The following is a 14,343-nucleotide window of genomic DNA, read 5'->3' as shown; positions in this document are numbered from 1 at the left end:
AAGCAGGCTAAGGACCTGGAACAAGACACTGGACGAACGCTGCCCTCAAATGCTAACAGTAACCACACATCAGACTGGATTTAAGAAAGGAGAATGGTCAAATGTTCATGACTAAGAGGACTGGTTTGGAAAACAAGGAAAGGCTAAATAAATGGAACTAACTTGAACTCATTCATTCTTCCAAAAGCTACAGATGACCTGGAGTACCTGGATAGCTCAGGAGGTTAAATGTCCCACTCTTGATTTTGGCTCAAGTCATGATCTCAGGGTAATGAGATTAAGCCCCAAAACCAACTCTGCACTGAGCATGGAGCCTGGTTGGGATTCTCTCTCTCTGCATCAGCACCCCTCCCTCCCAGTTCGCTTACACACACTCTCTCTCTCTCTCTCTCTCAAAAAAAAAACTACAGGTGATCTTTGAACAACACAGAGATTAAAGGCACCAACCAACTCCCCATATCCCCAGCAGTCCCAAATCCTCAGACTTTATTCTAAGTCAAATTAGAAATCATCAAAGAATTTTAAAAACGGGTAACAGGATCTGAGATATTTTTTAAAGATGACTCTGCCTGTTACATAGAGAATAGATGGAATTAGAAGAAGGGAGACCAGTTAAGGAGAGAGATTACAAAAGCCTAGGCTAGAGCCAATTGAAGCCTGAGCAAGTTTGGTTTGAACTAGTTTCAATGATAAACTAATCAGTTAGACATATTGTGTTAAGAGCCACCAGATTCAGGGAGCCTGGCTGCCTCAGTGGGTTAAGCCTCTGCCTTCGGCTCAGGTCATGATCTCAGGGTCCTGGGATGGAGACCCGCCTCTGCTCAGCAGGGAGCCTGCTTCCTGTCGGCCACCCCCCCTCTCTGCCTACTTGTGATCTCTCTCTCTGTCAAATAAATAAACAAAATCTTTAAAAAAAAAAAAAAAGCCATCAGATTCATTTTAAAAGAGGGTAAAATTTCCACTTTCTTAATGATTTTGACCAGTAAAGACAAACATATCTCAATTTAAAAACAAGACTTTACTAAAACTAGATCTTGTGTACTTTTTTTTTTTTTTTGACCGACAGAGATCACAAGCAGGCAGAGAGGCAGGCAGAGAGAGGAGGAAGCAGGCTTCCTGCTGAGCAGAGAGCCCGATATGGGGCTCCATCCCAGGACCCTGGGATCATGACCTGAGCTGAAAGCATAGGCTTTAACCCACTGAGCCACCCAGGTGCCCCAGATCTTGTGTACTTTTAATGTAGCTACATGATTTAGACAAAAGGCCATTGAGGTTCTTGCTAATTTTATTGCAAAAAAGACAACTGTTAAGCATAGTTATACAAATCTAGCTAAATACAAATGCTGGCCAAAGAATCTGAGCATGAAAAATCATAACCTGAAGAACTAAGTTTTGCGTGGTTGTATTTTTAATGATTTAAAAATTTTGTTTTGTTTAAAGAATGGCAACTGACTTTTAACGTGGCCTGAATGGACCTTATAATGTTCAATATTATTAAGATAAGGTGCAGAGGGGTGCCTGGGTGGCTCAGTGGATTAAGCCTCTGCCTTCAGCTCAGGTCATGATCTCAGGGTCCTGGGATCAGCCCCGCATTGGGCTCTCTGCTCAGTGGGGAGCCTGCTTCCCCCCCCTCTCTCTCTCTCTCTGCTTGCCTCTCTGCCTACTTGTGATCTCTATCAAATAAATAAATACAAATCTTTAAAAAAAAATAAAAGATAAGGTGCAGATATTTAAAACACTTTGGATTTCTCCGCAAATAAATACCTTAAAATTTATAGACAATCTAAATTCTTTGACCTGAGAACTAAAGAGACAGTAAGCAATTAGTAGGCACTTAAGCCTGGATGGATCAGAATCCAGGTTCTGGATGGGCCAAGAAAAGATTCATTTCATCTCCAGAGTACAGGATAGGTTCAGCCGACAGAATGTTGAAACCATTTACAACTCTTTGGGACCTTCAGGGAATGAAGCTGCTGCTGTGTGGTTCAGGGACAGTAACAGCAGTAAAATGTACTGAAGCGACAGAGAAGGAACAGACTTTACAACAATATCAGAGTTGAAGCTCCTTTCCGCCCCCCCATCCCCCTTAACCATCTTAAAATGACAACTAAATTACTACCACTTTTACCTTAAAAAGTGGGCTTCCTGATAAATCCATGTGTTAGACCAGTTTATATTTTTGTATTTATTAAAATAGTCTTGGTCACATTTATATTTACTCCGCATTTAAGGTGGTATTTGACAGCTAGGCTAATAGCTGTCAAATATTTACATTAAATCCTGTAATGCTTCAAACATTCCCCCCCCCCAAAATATACCTTTTAATTTAATTAAAATTACATATTTCATATTAAGTCGAATTCTGAAGTTTTTTTTTTTTTTTGGACAGAGATCACAAGTAGGCAGAGAGGCAGGCAGAGAGAGAGAGAGAGGAGAAAGCAGGCTCCCTGCTGAGCAGAGAGGACTTCGGGGCTCAATCCCAGGACCCTGGGATCATGACCTGAGCCAAAGGCAGAGGCTTTAATCCACTGAGCCACCCACGTGCCCCTAATTCTGAAGTTTTAAATGGGAAAAAAAATTATACATATGGTAACTTGCCTAAAGCTTTTTGGTACAAACCTTTTCAAGAAAAATCTCTTTCTTGAAAACTAAAGCTGTCTTTTAGGTCAGGTTCTCCCTATGACCAAAAAACTCATGCATGCACACTTTTCTTAACTCTCCTATTTGCTTTCATACCTGCAGAATATGGCTTTTTAATTTTTTTTAACAAATTTTGAGTTCTTTTTATGTATTTCTAAATAATACTGTAAACACTTTCTTTTAAATGCCCTAAGGCCGGACAATATATCTTACATACATAGAGCATTTCTATTGAGATGTTTTACAGACTAATTATTTGTAATTGCTTCCCATATTCCAAAATAAAACCAAAACATAGGGTTTTTGCTTTCAGAAAATTAGTATTACAATTACTGTACTATAAAGCTATTTTATGACACAGTTAAGGATCAGCTTTTTAAGTGGCTCATCCACTCACCTTCCCTATGTTATTCCAAATGCATCTGGTATGAATCATACGTTAAGTAACACCCTCCTGAACTTTGTCAAGGAAATCCATGCAAAATTCAGATTAAGATATAGTTACAAATAAAGACTAAATTTCACAACTGGCAAACCAAAAAGTAAACTGTTATCAGGCCAAGCTTCCTTCCAAATTCTGGTTTTAAAGACTTCTCCAAACAGCAGGTGAACAGAGATTTCAATGACTATCAAAGAACACTCCAGAAGAGGGTAAAAATGTGTTAGCTTTCTTCCTTGGGAGTGCACCACAGTGACCTGGAGAAGCTACTCTAGGATGAAATGGGGTTTGAAACAGAATGCTTCAAAAACATCAATGGCAGAGCATTAACTAATGTACAAACAAGCAATTCAGTCCTCCCAGCCCACTTTCCTATTTTAGTCCTACCAAATGAGTCATGTAACTAGCCAACTGCTATCAAGAAGTCCCTGTTGTTCTGTCCCCAAGTCAGTGAACGGAAGGCCTTTCTCCTTTATTTTATCTTCAAAAGGTGAAAGCTAAGAATTTCTAGGGGGTCTTATGTGTATGTGTCAGTTTGGGTCTCCTGTGTGCCTGTTACTTACAAATTACCAAGTAGCTATCCAATGAATACTGTTTAAGGGGGGGAGGGGAAGGGAGAGGGGACGACTAGGCTTTTTGGTGACAATAATTCTCTCAACTAAAGGAGCCTCCCCAAATAATTATTCATTCACTGAGCGCTTGTGTACCTTGAAGTTGAGAGTAAATTTGGTGGGGGGGGGGGATATCGAGGATAGCGGGAGTTATTCCAATGCAAAGTGCAAGGAACGCCGAAAACGCTCCATACCTTGAGGTGAATGTCTAGAGGGTGAGAAGATTGCGAGCATCAAACAAAACAAACAAAACAACAAAAAACAAAACAAAAAACCCCAAAACCCAGAACCCTGACCTTGCCGGCAAGTCGAACAGTTCTGCACCCCTCCCCCTAGCTTCCCCGGGAGCCGGTTCACGCTATCCCAATTGGTCAGCCGGCCTCTATCAGCACCTGCCTGGCAGTGACAAGCGAATCTCCACGGAAGACAAGAGGCTCTGAAAAGGAAGCGGCCTCGGAAACGCTTGGAGGCCCAGGAGGAAAGGATTCCAAGCGGAAAAGGAGGAGAGGACCTTCGGAGGGATGGGGCCGGCGGTCAGAGACTCGTGGGGACAAGGCTGGCGAGGACGACTGGGGGTCAGGAGCGGGAGGTGTTAGGAGGGCCCGGGTGAGCCGAGAGGTTGGGGGCCGCCTGCGGGCCGCGGGAAGGGGAGCGCTCAGGGGCTGGGAGGCCCGAGCGCGCGGAGAGGGGCGAGCAGGCCCGGGGCGGCTGGGGCTGCGAGGGCCCGGGGCGAGAGGACTCACGTTCTCCCACCAGCAGGATCCGCACGTCTTTCTTCATGTCGGCGGCTCGCAGGGGCCGGGCTCGGCCCGCACGCATGGAGCGGACACCTCTCGCCGGGAGCGCCCACCCCGCGGCGCCGCTCTCCCAGCGCTGCGGGTACCGCCTGCCAGCCTCCCCCGCCGCCCCGCCCGATCCTCGGCTGGGGCCCGCCGAGCCGCCTCCTCGGCTGCTTCCCCGCTCGGGAGCCGGGACAGCTCCAGCTCCGCCTCCTCCGGCTCCGCGGGCGGCGGGGCCGACGGGGCGCCGCGAGGGACAAGCGCTTTCCGAACGCGAACGCTCTCTGGGCCTGAGCGGCGCCCCCCCGCGTCCGGCCAGCAGCAGCCGCACCCTTCTCCCAGCCGACCCGTCGGGGGGCCGCGGATACCGCCGGGGACTGGGAATTTGAGCGGCAGATCCGCTAGTCTGACCCCATTTATTTTGCAGAATTGGGGCCGGAGAAGGTACTTGTTCAAGGTCACATAGCGAGAGCCTGGCAGTGACTCAGGACGGGAATATTCTCACCGGACTATAATCTCCGGGAGGGCAGCGACCTGCCTACCAGGCTTTCAGTAGCGTCATAGGACATAACCCTCAGAAAATCCTTCATTGATGGAAGGGTGACTGGCTCCCGGGATAGAGCCTTTTTCACTACCCATAAACCACCACCCTGGTTCCTTTTTGTCTGTGATGCTTACAAAATACAGTTCTAAATAATGACATTCTTCTTTACCTTGTCCTTGTAAAAAGATTCATTTCTTTGTAGCAAACTAAATGACTTTCCTCTGCGCTAAGCCAAACTTAGTTTCTAAACCAAACTAAGCCACTTTCTGTAGTTTCCTTGGAGCAAGGTTTTCTGGTGTTTATCTTTAGTTAGGCTTGCTGAACATAATGCTAGACACATAGTGACACTGGCTTAGAAACTATTACTGACTTTTCTAATGTTGCCTTACTTCCTCCTGGCCCTCTCCATCTGGAGGAATCTGTCGCTACATCCCGACTGCTACAACAGCGCTTGGCACACAGTGGGAGAGATAGATAGATAGATAGATAGATAGATAGGAAGAAAGAATGAGGAAATACTCTTTGCATAATGTGCCTTTTTTTTTCTATCTTAAATATTACAAAGTAACTTTTTAGAGGAAATAAAGTGTGCAAAATACAATCCCCTTTTCTCCTAGGAGGAGCTGTGGGGTGTTGGCATAGTGGTTAAGAGCTGCTGACATGCTCCAGGGGATTGAATCCAGACTCCATTACCTAATTAGGTATGGGATCCCGATTAAGTGCTTTTACCTCTCCAACCTGTCCATTCCATAATGTGACAATAATGATAACGATACTTACCTAGCCAGGTGGTTTTGAAGAATAAGTAACATAATACATGTCAAACATTTGGTAAAGTGGGAAGCTCCAAACTTGGTCTGTTGATCTCAGCTACAATTGTTAGAGTGAGTTGAGCTGTGAAGTTATAAGCCACAGGTTTTGAGGCAAATACATTGTTACACTTCCACCAGAGTATTTTGCCTCTTAGTATAATGATGTCCCTAAGGAGTATAGGAGAAGAAGGAAGCCCTTCCAAAAAATACTCTGTAATATAAGGAGGGAGATAGGAGAGATACACTCCCTGCTTGCTGGGAAATAATGAATAATGAATAATGTATTCTGGGATGGATGCAAATAAGATGGATGGAAATGTGAAATTCGGGAGTCTTGATGATCAGATCTTGCAGGGAAAAGGATTCCACGATGGTTGAATTGAAAAGACCCCTATAGAGCACCTATTCCAATCTCATTACTCTATAGGTACAAGCAGGACCCAGAGAGATACCCTGACTTGCCAATGGCAGGACAGCTGACACTGAGCTCGGGCTCTGCCATCCTTAGTATGTGACTCTGGGCAAATCACATCACCTGTTGCCTCAGTTTCCTCTCTACCAAATGAAGACTATCATCTCTTCCCAGCCTCTGACCTTATGGAATTGTTTGGAGGAGCCCATGAAAGGATATATATGGAAAAAACTTTTTTTTAAAGATTTTATTTATTTATTTGACAGACAGAGATCACAAGTAGGCAGAGAGGCAGACAGAGAGAGAGGAGGAAGCAGGCTTCCTGCTGAGCAGAGAGCCCGATGCGGGGCTCGATCCCAGGACCCTGAGATCATGACCTGAGCTAAAGGCAGAGGCTTTAACCCACTGAGCCACCCAGGCACCCCTCACTTATTTTTTTAAGAAAAAGTTTTTTCCTGGGTGCCTGGGTGGCTCAGTGGGTTAAAGCCTCTGCCTTTAGCTCAGGTCATGATCTCAGTGTCCTGGTATTGAGCCCCGCATCAGGCCCTCTGCTCAGCAGGGAGCCTGCTTCCCCCTCTGTCTCTGCCTGCCTCTCTGCCTACTTGTGATCTCTCTCTCTGTCAAATAAAATAAATAAAATCTTTAAAAAAAAAAAAAAAGAGCTGGGACTCTGGAGTCCACCTGCCTAGGTCTGAACCTCAGCTTTGCCAGGAACCAGTTGTGCCTCATCAAGCAAATTGCTTAACTTCTCTGTAACTCATCTGCAAAATGGTGATAACACCTCGTGGAATTGTTAATGAAGATTAAATGTGTTAGTGTAGTAGGAAAACACTCATAATAGTGCATGGTATGTAGCAGTGATTTACAAATATTAAATAAATTGTGAAGAAAGTGACTTCCGTACACTTCCCTGAGCCCAAGTGTAGAGCCACATGATGCCACATTGCAGCAAAACACAAGCCAGGGAATGGAGCTGTTGGCAGTGGAATTTACTGTTGGGATATTACAGATTGATTACTGTATATTAAGTATATTGGATAGGCTAAGAAGACAGATTGCAATCTAGAAGGCCCTGATGGAATTTTCCTCCAGAACACTGCTAGGAAGGAGCTCTACCATCACAAGACAAACTTCCTGCCTCCTCACTGTGCAGGGTACATAGGGAGGTCTGAACAAAGTACTTTTGCCAGGAGATAACAGGATCCATCTTTTTTTTTTTTTTTTTTCAGATTTTATTTATTTATTTGACAGACAGGGATCACAAGTAGGCAGAGAGTCAGGCAGGGGTGTGGGGGGAGGGAAGCAGGCTCCCCACTGAGCAGAGACCCCGATGCAGGGCTCCATCTCAGGACCCTGGGATCATGACCCGAGCCAAAGGCAGAGGCTTAACCCACTGATCCACCCAGGCACCCCTAGGATCCATCTTTTATGTCTGTCAAAGGAAGAACTTGCCACACAGCCTCTTTCTACATCCCAGGACAGTGAAACACCCAGGGCCAGTGGGTAGCATATGACTGACATTGGGTGGAACCAAAAGGCTGGCCTCTGATTGGTGAGTTAGCCGCAGTCCTGGGCAGGAGGCCAAGTCACACTCGGGCTGGCATTGGTCCCACTCCTTAGATCCTTTTATCTTTGGCCTCTCACGTTTAAACCCAAAGTAATATTCATTGTCCACTCATACTTCATTTTTGTCTCCGTTGGGTCCAGGAAGACTTCTTCCTTTTCCTGTCAAGCCAGCTCTGGTGGAACGGAAAAGTCCAAAGCCTAGATACAGAGTAAATAGTTAATCTTGCCTTCCAGTGCACTTGCTCTTGGTTCATTGTTCAAACATCCATGTCCTCTGCGTTGTCACATGGATGGGTCTCTAGAGGACATGGATTCTGTTTGCTTGATTGGGCTTGAAGGTCTGTCACTCAGCACAATTACTTAGTAAAAGACATTTGAAAACTAAAATTGAAAGGCAATTTTTCCACATAGGACCCTCATCTGTTAACACAGCATAATTTACAGGGTTGTAGAATCACTATGTTGTACCCTTGAAACTAATATAACATTGTTTGTCAAACTATACTAAAAAAACAAAAAAAAATCCTCCACCCTGCAGTATATAAATGCTTTATTTTACAGGTTCTCTTTAGCTTTTGGGAAAAGAATGAATATTTTAAGTAGTGAAGTTCTGGATACTTTTTATAACACTCAACAAGATAATAAAAACTGATTTTTGTCTAAAAAAATATCCTCACATATTGATGAGGTTGCATCCAGTTTTCTTTTTAATTTTCTTAAGCTCCTTTCAGATACAGATTGTAAAGCAAAAACCCTCAATTAAGAGATAATTGATAATGAGAAGCCTCGCAGACCATCCTCCCCACACATGGTCTGAATTCCCTTAGGGAATGGCTAAGAGCCTGGGTTCTGGAGCCTACATTTCATCTCCAACACTTTGCTAGCTGGGCAAACATTGGGCAAGTTACAGAACCTCTCTGAAAACATAAACGTCATTTGCAAAATGGAGCTATCTCATAGGGCTCTTTTTTTTTTTTCCTTTTAAAGATTTTATTTATTTATTTGACAGACAGAGATGGCAAGTAGACAGAGAGACAGGCAGAGAGAGGGGAAGGGAAGCAGGCTCCCTGGTGAGCAGAGAGCCTGACGCAGGGCTCAATCCCAGGACCCTGGGATCCTGACCTGAGCCGAAGGCAGAGGCTTTAACCCACTGAGCCACCCAGGAGCTCCCATAGGGCTCTTTTGATGATTAAATAAAATCCAGATAAAATACATTTATCACATTGTTTAACGCATAGTTCAGGCTCACATATCACCGTTCACTGCATTTTTTAATTTGGAATTCCTTTGCTGACATGTGTCATTTTTCCAAGGGCAAACTGATTAGCCTGCCCACTCAAATTATAAACTCCAAAAGGCAAAAATGCACTTAATATAACATTTTTTAAAAATTTTTAAATATAGAGGCACCTATATTTAATATACCAGAGGAATATTGTGGCTGTGTCGCATTCCTCTGGTAGTCTGCTCTTCCTACCCAATGGTGTTAACAGATGACCCCCGGGCCACACTATGCCTTAACCCAGCAAGCAGGCAAATATCCCTAGAGATCTCCTAGGAAAAAATACCATGGTGTTAGCCCAAGGAGCCTTCCTGATAACTCCTACTATTAGCGGGTCTGCTTTGATCTAATCTAAATGTGTTGGGCACCATTTTCAACTGAGATCTCTCTCTGGACAAGGTGGGCAGTGGGGGGCACACTACAGGGGAAAAAGACTGGATTCACGAAAGTACACGATGTGACACAAAACAAGGTGGCTGGGGTGGAGGGTGTGTGGGGGAGGATAACAGGGAATGGAGCTAGAGGTGGGGAAGAGTAGAGGTAGGAACTGGAACTTTCTGCTGGAGGCACTGGGAAGCCCCCAGGGAGTTTGAAGTAGAGGAGTGACATCTGATTTGTGTTCAGGGGAACTCACGTTAGCAGAATGAGAACAGATGGGAAAGGGTTCTGACTAGAGACAGAGGGGCTCAAATCAAAATAATCTGTCAGAGAAGTGATTAGAGTCTGTACCACAGTAGATGCAGAGGGAAGCGGAGGGGCCCGGGAAAATTTGAGTAAGCAGAAGCCAGGGTCATAACTTGGTACTAATTGTCCAGAAGGTGGTGAAGAAAAGATCCTGGGGTAACTCTAAGACACTGTGTCCTGAACAAAGGTTTAAGGCTTTCTCCCCAAGAGATATTAAATTTGAAAAATAAAGGTGAAAAGACTCCCCTGCGCAGGGAGGGAAGACACAGTCTTCCATAGTGCACCATCTCTCAGGGTCACATTACCTTAAGTTGTGGAACAGGGTAATTGTAGATGGTGCAGGGACACTTGAAATGGTGGCCTCTGTAGCCAGAATGTTTTTCCCTTTTCCATTTCTATCCTAATTAAGTCAGGATGAAAGCCTCAGTAAATCTGTAACACCCGTTAATCTCCTTCTGTGTGCGTGGGCACGTGCACAAGAGAAAGAGAGAGAGAGAGAACACATGCAAGTCAGCTCCAGAACAAGCCTAAGATTCAGAGCCTTATAGGACAGAACCAAGCAGCTCACAATGTTTTGGTTTTCCAAGAAATATATATTTAGGGTTACCCCTTTATTTAAGACACAGGATTCTGATGCCTATCTACATCATTTTTTAAAAGTTTCCTTTTGAAATGAATGTATCTGAAGGGGGTTAGTGAGTTGGTTTAGGAAAAAACATTAAGTAAAACATGGTGCAGGAGATAGGCAAGTGTGACAAGAATCGTGGCACATAAAAGACTGAAGCTTGGGAAACAGTGTCCTGAGAAAGCCTATGGCTGGTTAGGAGGTAAACCCCAAATCAGAACAAATCTTCGACAAAACCCTCATTATAATTAAAGAAGACTCTTCTGGAAGGACAAGAAATCGCATAGCATCTAGGGTTTGGGTTTTTTTTTTTTTTTCTTAATATTTTATTTTGAAGTAATCTCTTCACCCAATGTGGGGCTCAAACACACAAACCCCGAATTGAGCAATTACGAATGAGGATGAATTTGGGTTTGGGGCTGAGGGCTCAGGCGGCAGTGGGGAATGATGGAGCTGAGCATATAGGAAGGAAAATTCTCTCTTCCTGTCAAAAGCCCTAAGTGTCCCCAGGGAAGAGATTTTTCCTTTAACTACAGCAAAAGGGGCTTAGGTATCTCCAAGGAACAGCATTGTTGCTTTTCCTGGCTTGTTTCTGCAATCAGCTGGGAGATAAAGTCTTCAGATTAAACTTTTCCAGAAAAAAAAAAACGTATTGGAGGGAGGAAAATTAAGGGACATAAAGATGTAATTGTATGAGAGGCTGCTGTGAGCCTAGGAAGGTGGTGGCTTCCTGGTTGGTAGGGGGTTCTTCTAGGAACCCAAAGCCCTGGACCCCAATAATGGGAACAGCCATGCCTCCCTCCAGTAGGTGCTTCTTCCCCAGAGGGTAAAGAGTGTCTGTAAGGTGGAAGGGAAGAGAGAGGGAGAGATAGACAGATGTGGCCGTTGTTGCTAACGTTACTCAAGAAAACATAAGCTTTTGAGAGAAACATCAGCAGAGAAGGTGAGAAGCTGCCGCAGAAGTCCTCGGTGCTCTTCCCATGAGCCTTTGTGTCCCCATAAGAAGTCTTTCCAGCTTGATCCATTTGTGGATGATTTCTTGCCCCACATAGTGTAGTTCCAAGTGAGAGGTCCTTCACTCACTGGCATTTCAGCTTCATTATTTCTATTCTAGAGGATTTTTCTTTGTTCCATTTGAGGAAGGGTACCACTTTCCACCGTGTCCTGGAAGGCTGATTTGCAGACCGAAAGCTCAAGACAAAAGCAAAGAAACAGAGTACTAACCTTCATTCTCTACCTCTCTGATTCTTATGCTTCTGCTCTGGGTTGGAGAAATCACGTGGTGAGGCAACAAACCCCATGCTCACAGAGGCCCCATTATTCAAACCACCAGATCGGATGGTATTTAACCAAAGCACCTCAAGATGCTAAAAACCCTAGGCTCTGAATTCTCAGTCTTAGTACTTTGATGTTTTTTATTTTTTAAATATTTTTTATTTTTTTAAGGATTTTATTTTTTTATTTATTTGACACACACAGAGAGAGAGATCACAAGCAGGCAGAGAGAGGAAAGCAGGCTCCCTGCTGAGCAGAGAGCCTGATGCGGGGCTTGATCCCAGGACCCTGAGATCATGACCTGAGCTGAAGGCAGAGGCTTAAGCCACTGAGCCACTCAGCGCCCCTAAAGATTTTATTTATTTATGATAGAGAGAGATAGCGAGAGAGGGAACACAAGGAGGGGGAGCTGGAGAGGGAGAAGCAGGGTTCCTGCTGAGAAGGGAGCCTGATGAGGGCTCAATTCCAGGACCCTGGGATCATGACCTGAGCTGAACGCAGACCCCCAAGGACTGAGCCACCCAGGTGCCCCTCGGTCTTGGTACTTTTAAAGGGCAAACATCAAGGTGACTCTGGGTGAGAAGATAAAAGCTTCATGATGCAGGAAATGAGAACAGAGAGCTCTTTAAAGGTCAGCTGGCACAAAGAGACGAGGTCTTATCCTTACTCAGACAACCCAAAGCCACTATACTATTCTCAACTGAGAACCGCTACCACCAACAACCAGAAAAGAAGAGTCACTCTAGGGCTAGCTGTGTCCCATCAGTGGAAAGCCAGCTCCTGGCTCAACACAGGGCCTTATCAGAGGGTATTAAGGTTAGAGACTCGAGAGAGGGAGTTAGTCTCTGCTCTGCTAGCTGACCAGTCCTAGGCAAACCACTGACCCTTGTCTGGGCCTCTGGTTTTGTTGTTGTTGTTGTTGTTGTTTTGTTTTTAAGACTTTATTCATTTATTTGACTGAGAGAGATGAGTGAGAGAGGGACAGAGGGAGAAGCAGGCTCCCTGCTGAGCAGGGCTGGATCTCAGGACTCTGGGATCGTGACAGAAGCCAAAGGCAGCCGCTTAACCAACTGAGCCACTTAGGCACCCCATGTTTTTAAAGTTATTTAAGTAATCTCTACACCCACCACAGGGCTTAACTCACAACTCCAAGATCAAGAGTTGCAAACTCTACGGACTGAGTCGGTCCACCAGGTGCCCCAATCTGTACACTTTATTTATGTATTTTTTTCTTTTTAAAGCTTTATTTATTTGTTTATTTGAGAGACAAAGAAATAGAAGGAGAGTGGGGGGAGGGGGAGGGAAAGAGAGTCTTTTTTTTTTTTTTAAGATTTTATTTATTTATTTGACAGATCACAAGTAGGCAGAGAGGCAGGTAGAGAGAGAAGGGGAAGCAGGCTCCCCGCTGAGCAGAGAGCCCCACGTGGGGCTCGATCCCAGGACCCTGAGATCATGACCTGAGCTGAAGGCAGAGGTTTAACCCACTGGGCCACCCAGGTGAAAGAGAGTCTTTAAGCAGGCTCCCTGCCAAGGGAATAGGCCCATGTGGGGCTCTATCCCAAGAACCGGCTGGGATCATGACCAGAGCTGAAATCCAGAGTTGGTTTCTCAACCAACTGAGCCACACAGGGGTCACCCGATCCGTATACTTTAAATAAGTGAATTTAACAGTATGTAAATTATAACTCAACAAAGCAGTTAAGAAAAAGACGTATCTTTTTTTTTACATGGTTAAGACTGTGGTTAGGGTGCATATTTAGGTGCTAAAACTCTAAAGAGATTCAAGGAAGTGATTACTGTAAAAGTCAGATTCCTTTCAGGTAGAAGCAGGGTTATAGGACTGAGATAAGGCACATGAAGGAACTTCTACCAGGGCATAGGAAGGTTTTATTTCTTGACCTGAGGGGTAGTTAATAGGGGTGTTCAGAATAGGATAATTCATTATATTCCACATGTGTTTTATGGAGTTTTCTGTATCTGTTCTGTTATGTAATAAAACGGTTTGTAAAAACCGGGGAATTGAGTATGAAATGACATGCAGTGCTGGCCACACTGTAAGGGGCCCCCCATGCCCCCCCACCTCCTGGTATTCCTCCCCTTCCCTAATCCCTCCCTGTCGAGTGGGCATGAGCAGGAACTGTGGCATGTTTCTAACCAACAGAATAAGGCAAAAGCCACCGGATGTATGTGAGTATGTTTGTGTGATTACATTATACAAGACCTAATGTTCATTGGGCTAGGAGATCTCCTCTTCCTCTTTGGCTCTGAAAGATGTAAGCAGCCACGTTCCAGAGGCTCATGGGGTAAGGAATGAGGGTGGCCGGCAGCCAACAGCCAGCAAAAAACCGAGGCTGTCCGTGTGGCAGCTCACAGGGCACTGAACGCCACCAACAACCATGTGAGTTTGGAAGAAGAGCCTTCCCCACTTGAGCTACAGATGCCACCATGGACCTGGGTCACCCCTTGACTGCAGCTGGTGAGGCTGGTCGTCAAACTGTGGCTGGTGCACAGGAACTGGGCTAATAGCCACGTGCTGTTTGAAACCACTGCATTTGTGGTAGTAGTATTCCACGGCAATGGATAACCTGCCCCCATGTTGGGGGGTTGGTCCCTAAAACCACTCCCAGGTTCAGCAATTCCCTAGAAGGACCCAGAGAGCTCAACAAAGCCATTG

The 14,343-nt window shown here is 45.0% G+C and overlaps 1 protein-coding gene across 12 annotated transcripts in view; it reads right to left on the bottom strand.

Annotated features, from left to right (window-relative positions):
* The window catches only part of RHOT1 (ras homolog family member T1), a 60,764-nt gene extending 55,913 nt beyond the window's left edge, over positions 1-4,851 (bottom strand). For 4 of the 12 annotated variants that reach the window (XM_082707329.1, XM_082707334.1, XM_082707339.1 and 1 more), the window contains exon 1: positions 4,434-4,695. In XM_082707329.1, coding sequence (XP_082563455.1) covers positions 4,434-4,509 — 76 coding nt within the window. In that variant the 5' untranslated portion in view covers positions 4,510-4,695. Of the gene's footprint in view, positions 1-4,433 lie in introns of all 12 variants that reach the window. The other 8 variants (XM_082707333.1, XM_082707335.1, XM_082707340.1 and 5 more) reach the window with 5 other exon arrangements.
* Positions 4,852-14,343: the final 9,492 nt, after the last annotated feature.

Source organism: Mustela nivalis (assembly GCF_964662115.1).
Source record: "Mustela nivalis genome assembly, chromosome: 17".
In the NCBI taxonomy this organism is placed as follows: domain Eukaryota; kingdom Metazoa; phylum Chordata; class Mammalia; order Carnivora; family Mustelidae; genus Mustela; species Mustela nivalis.
The sequence above is the reverse complement of the archived record's forward strand: the minus strand, read 5'-3'. Positions and strand labels throughout refer to the sequence as shown.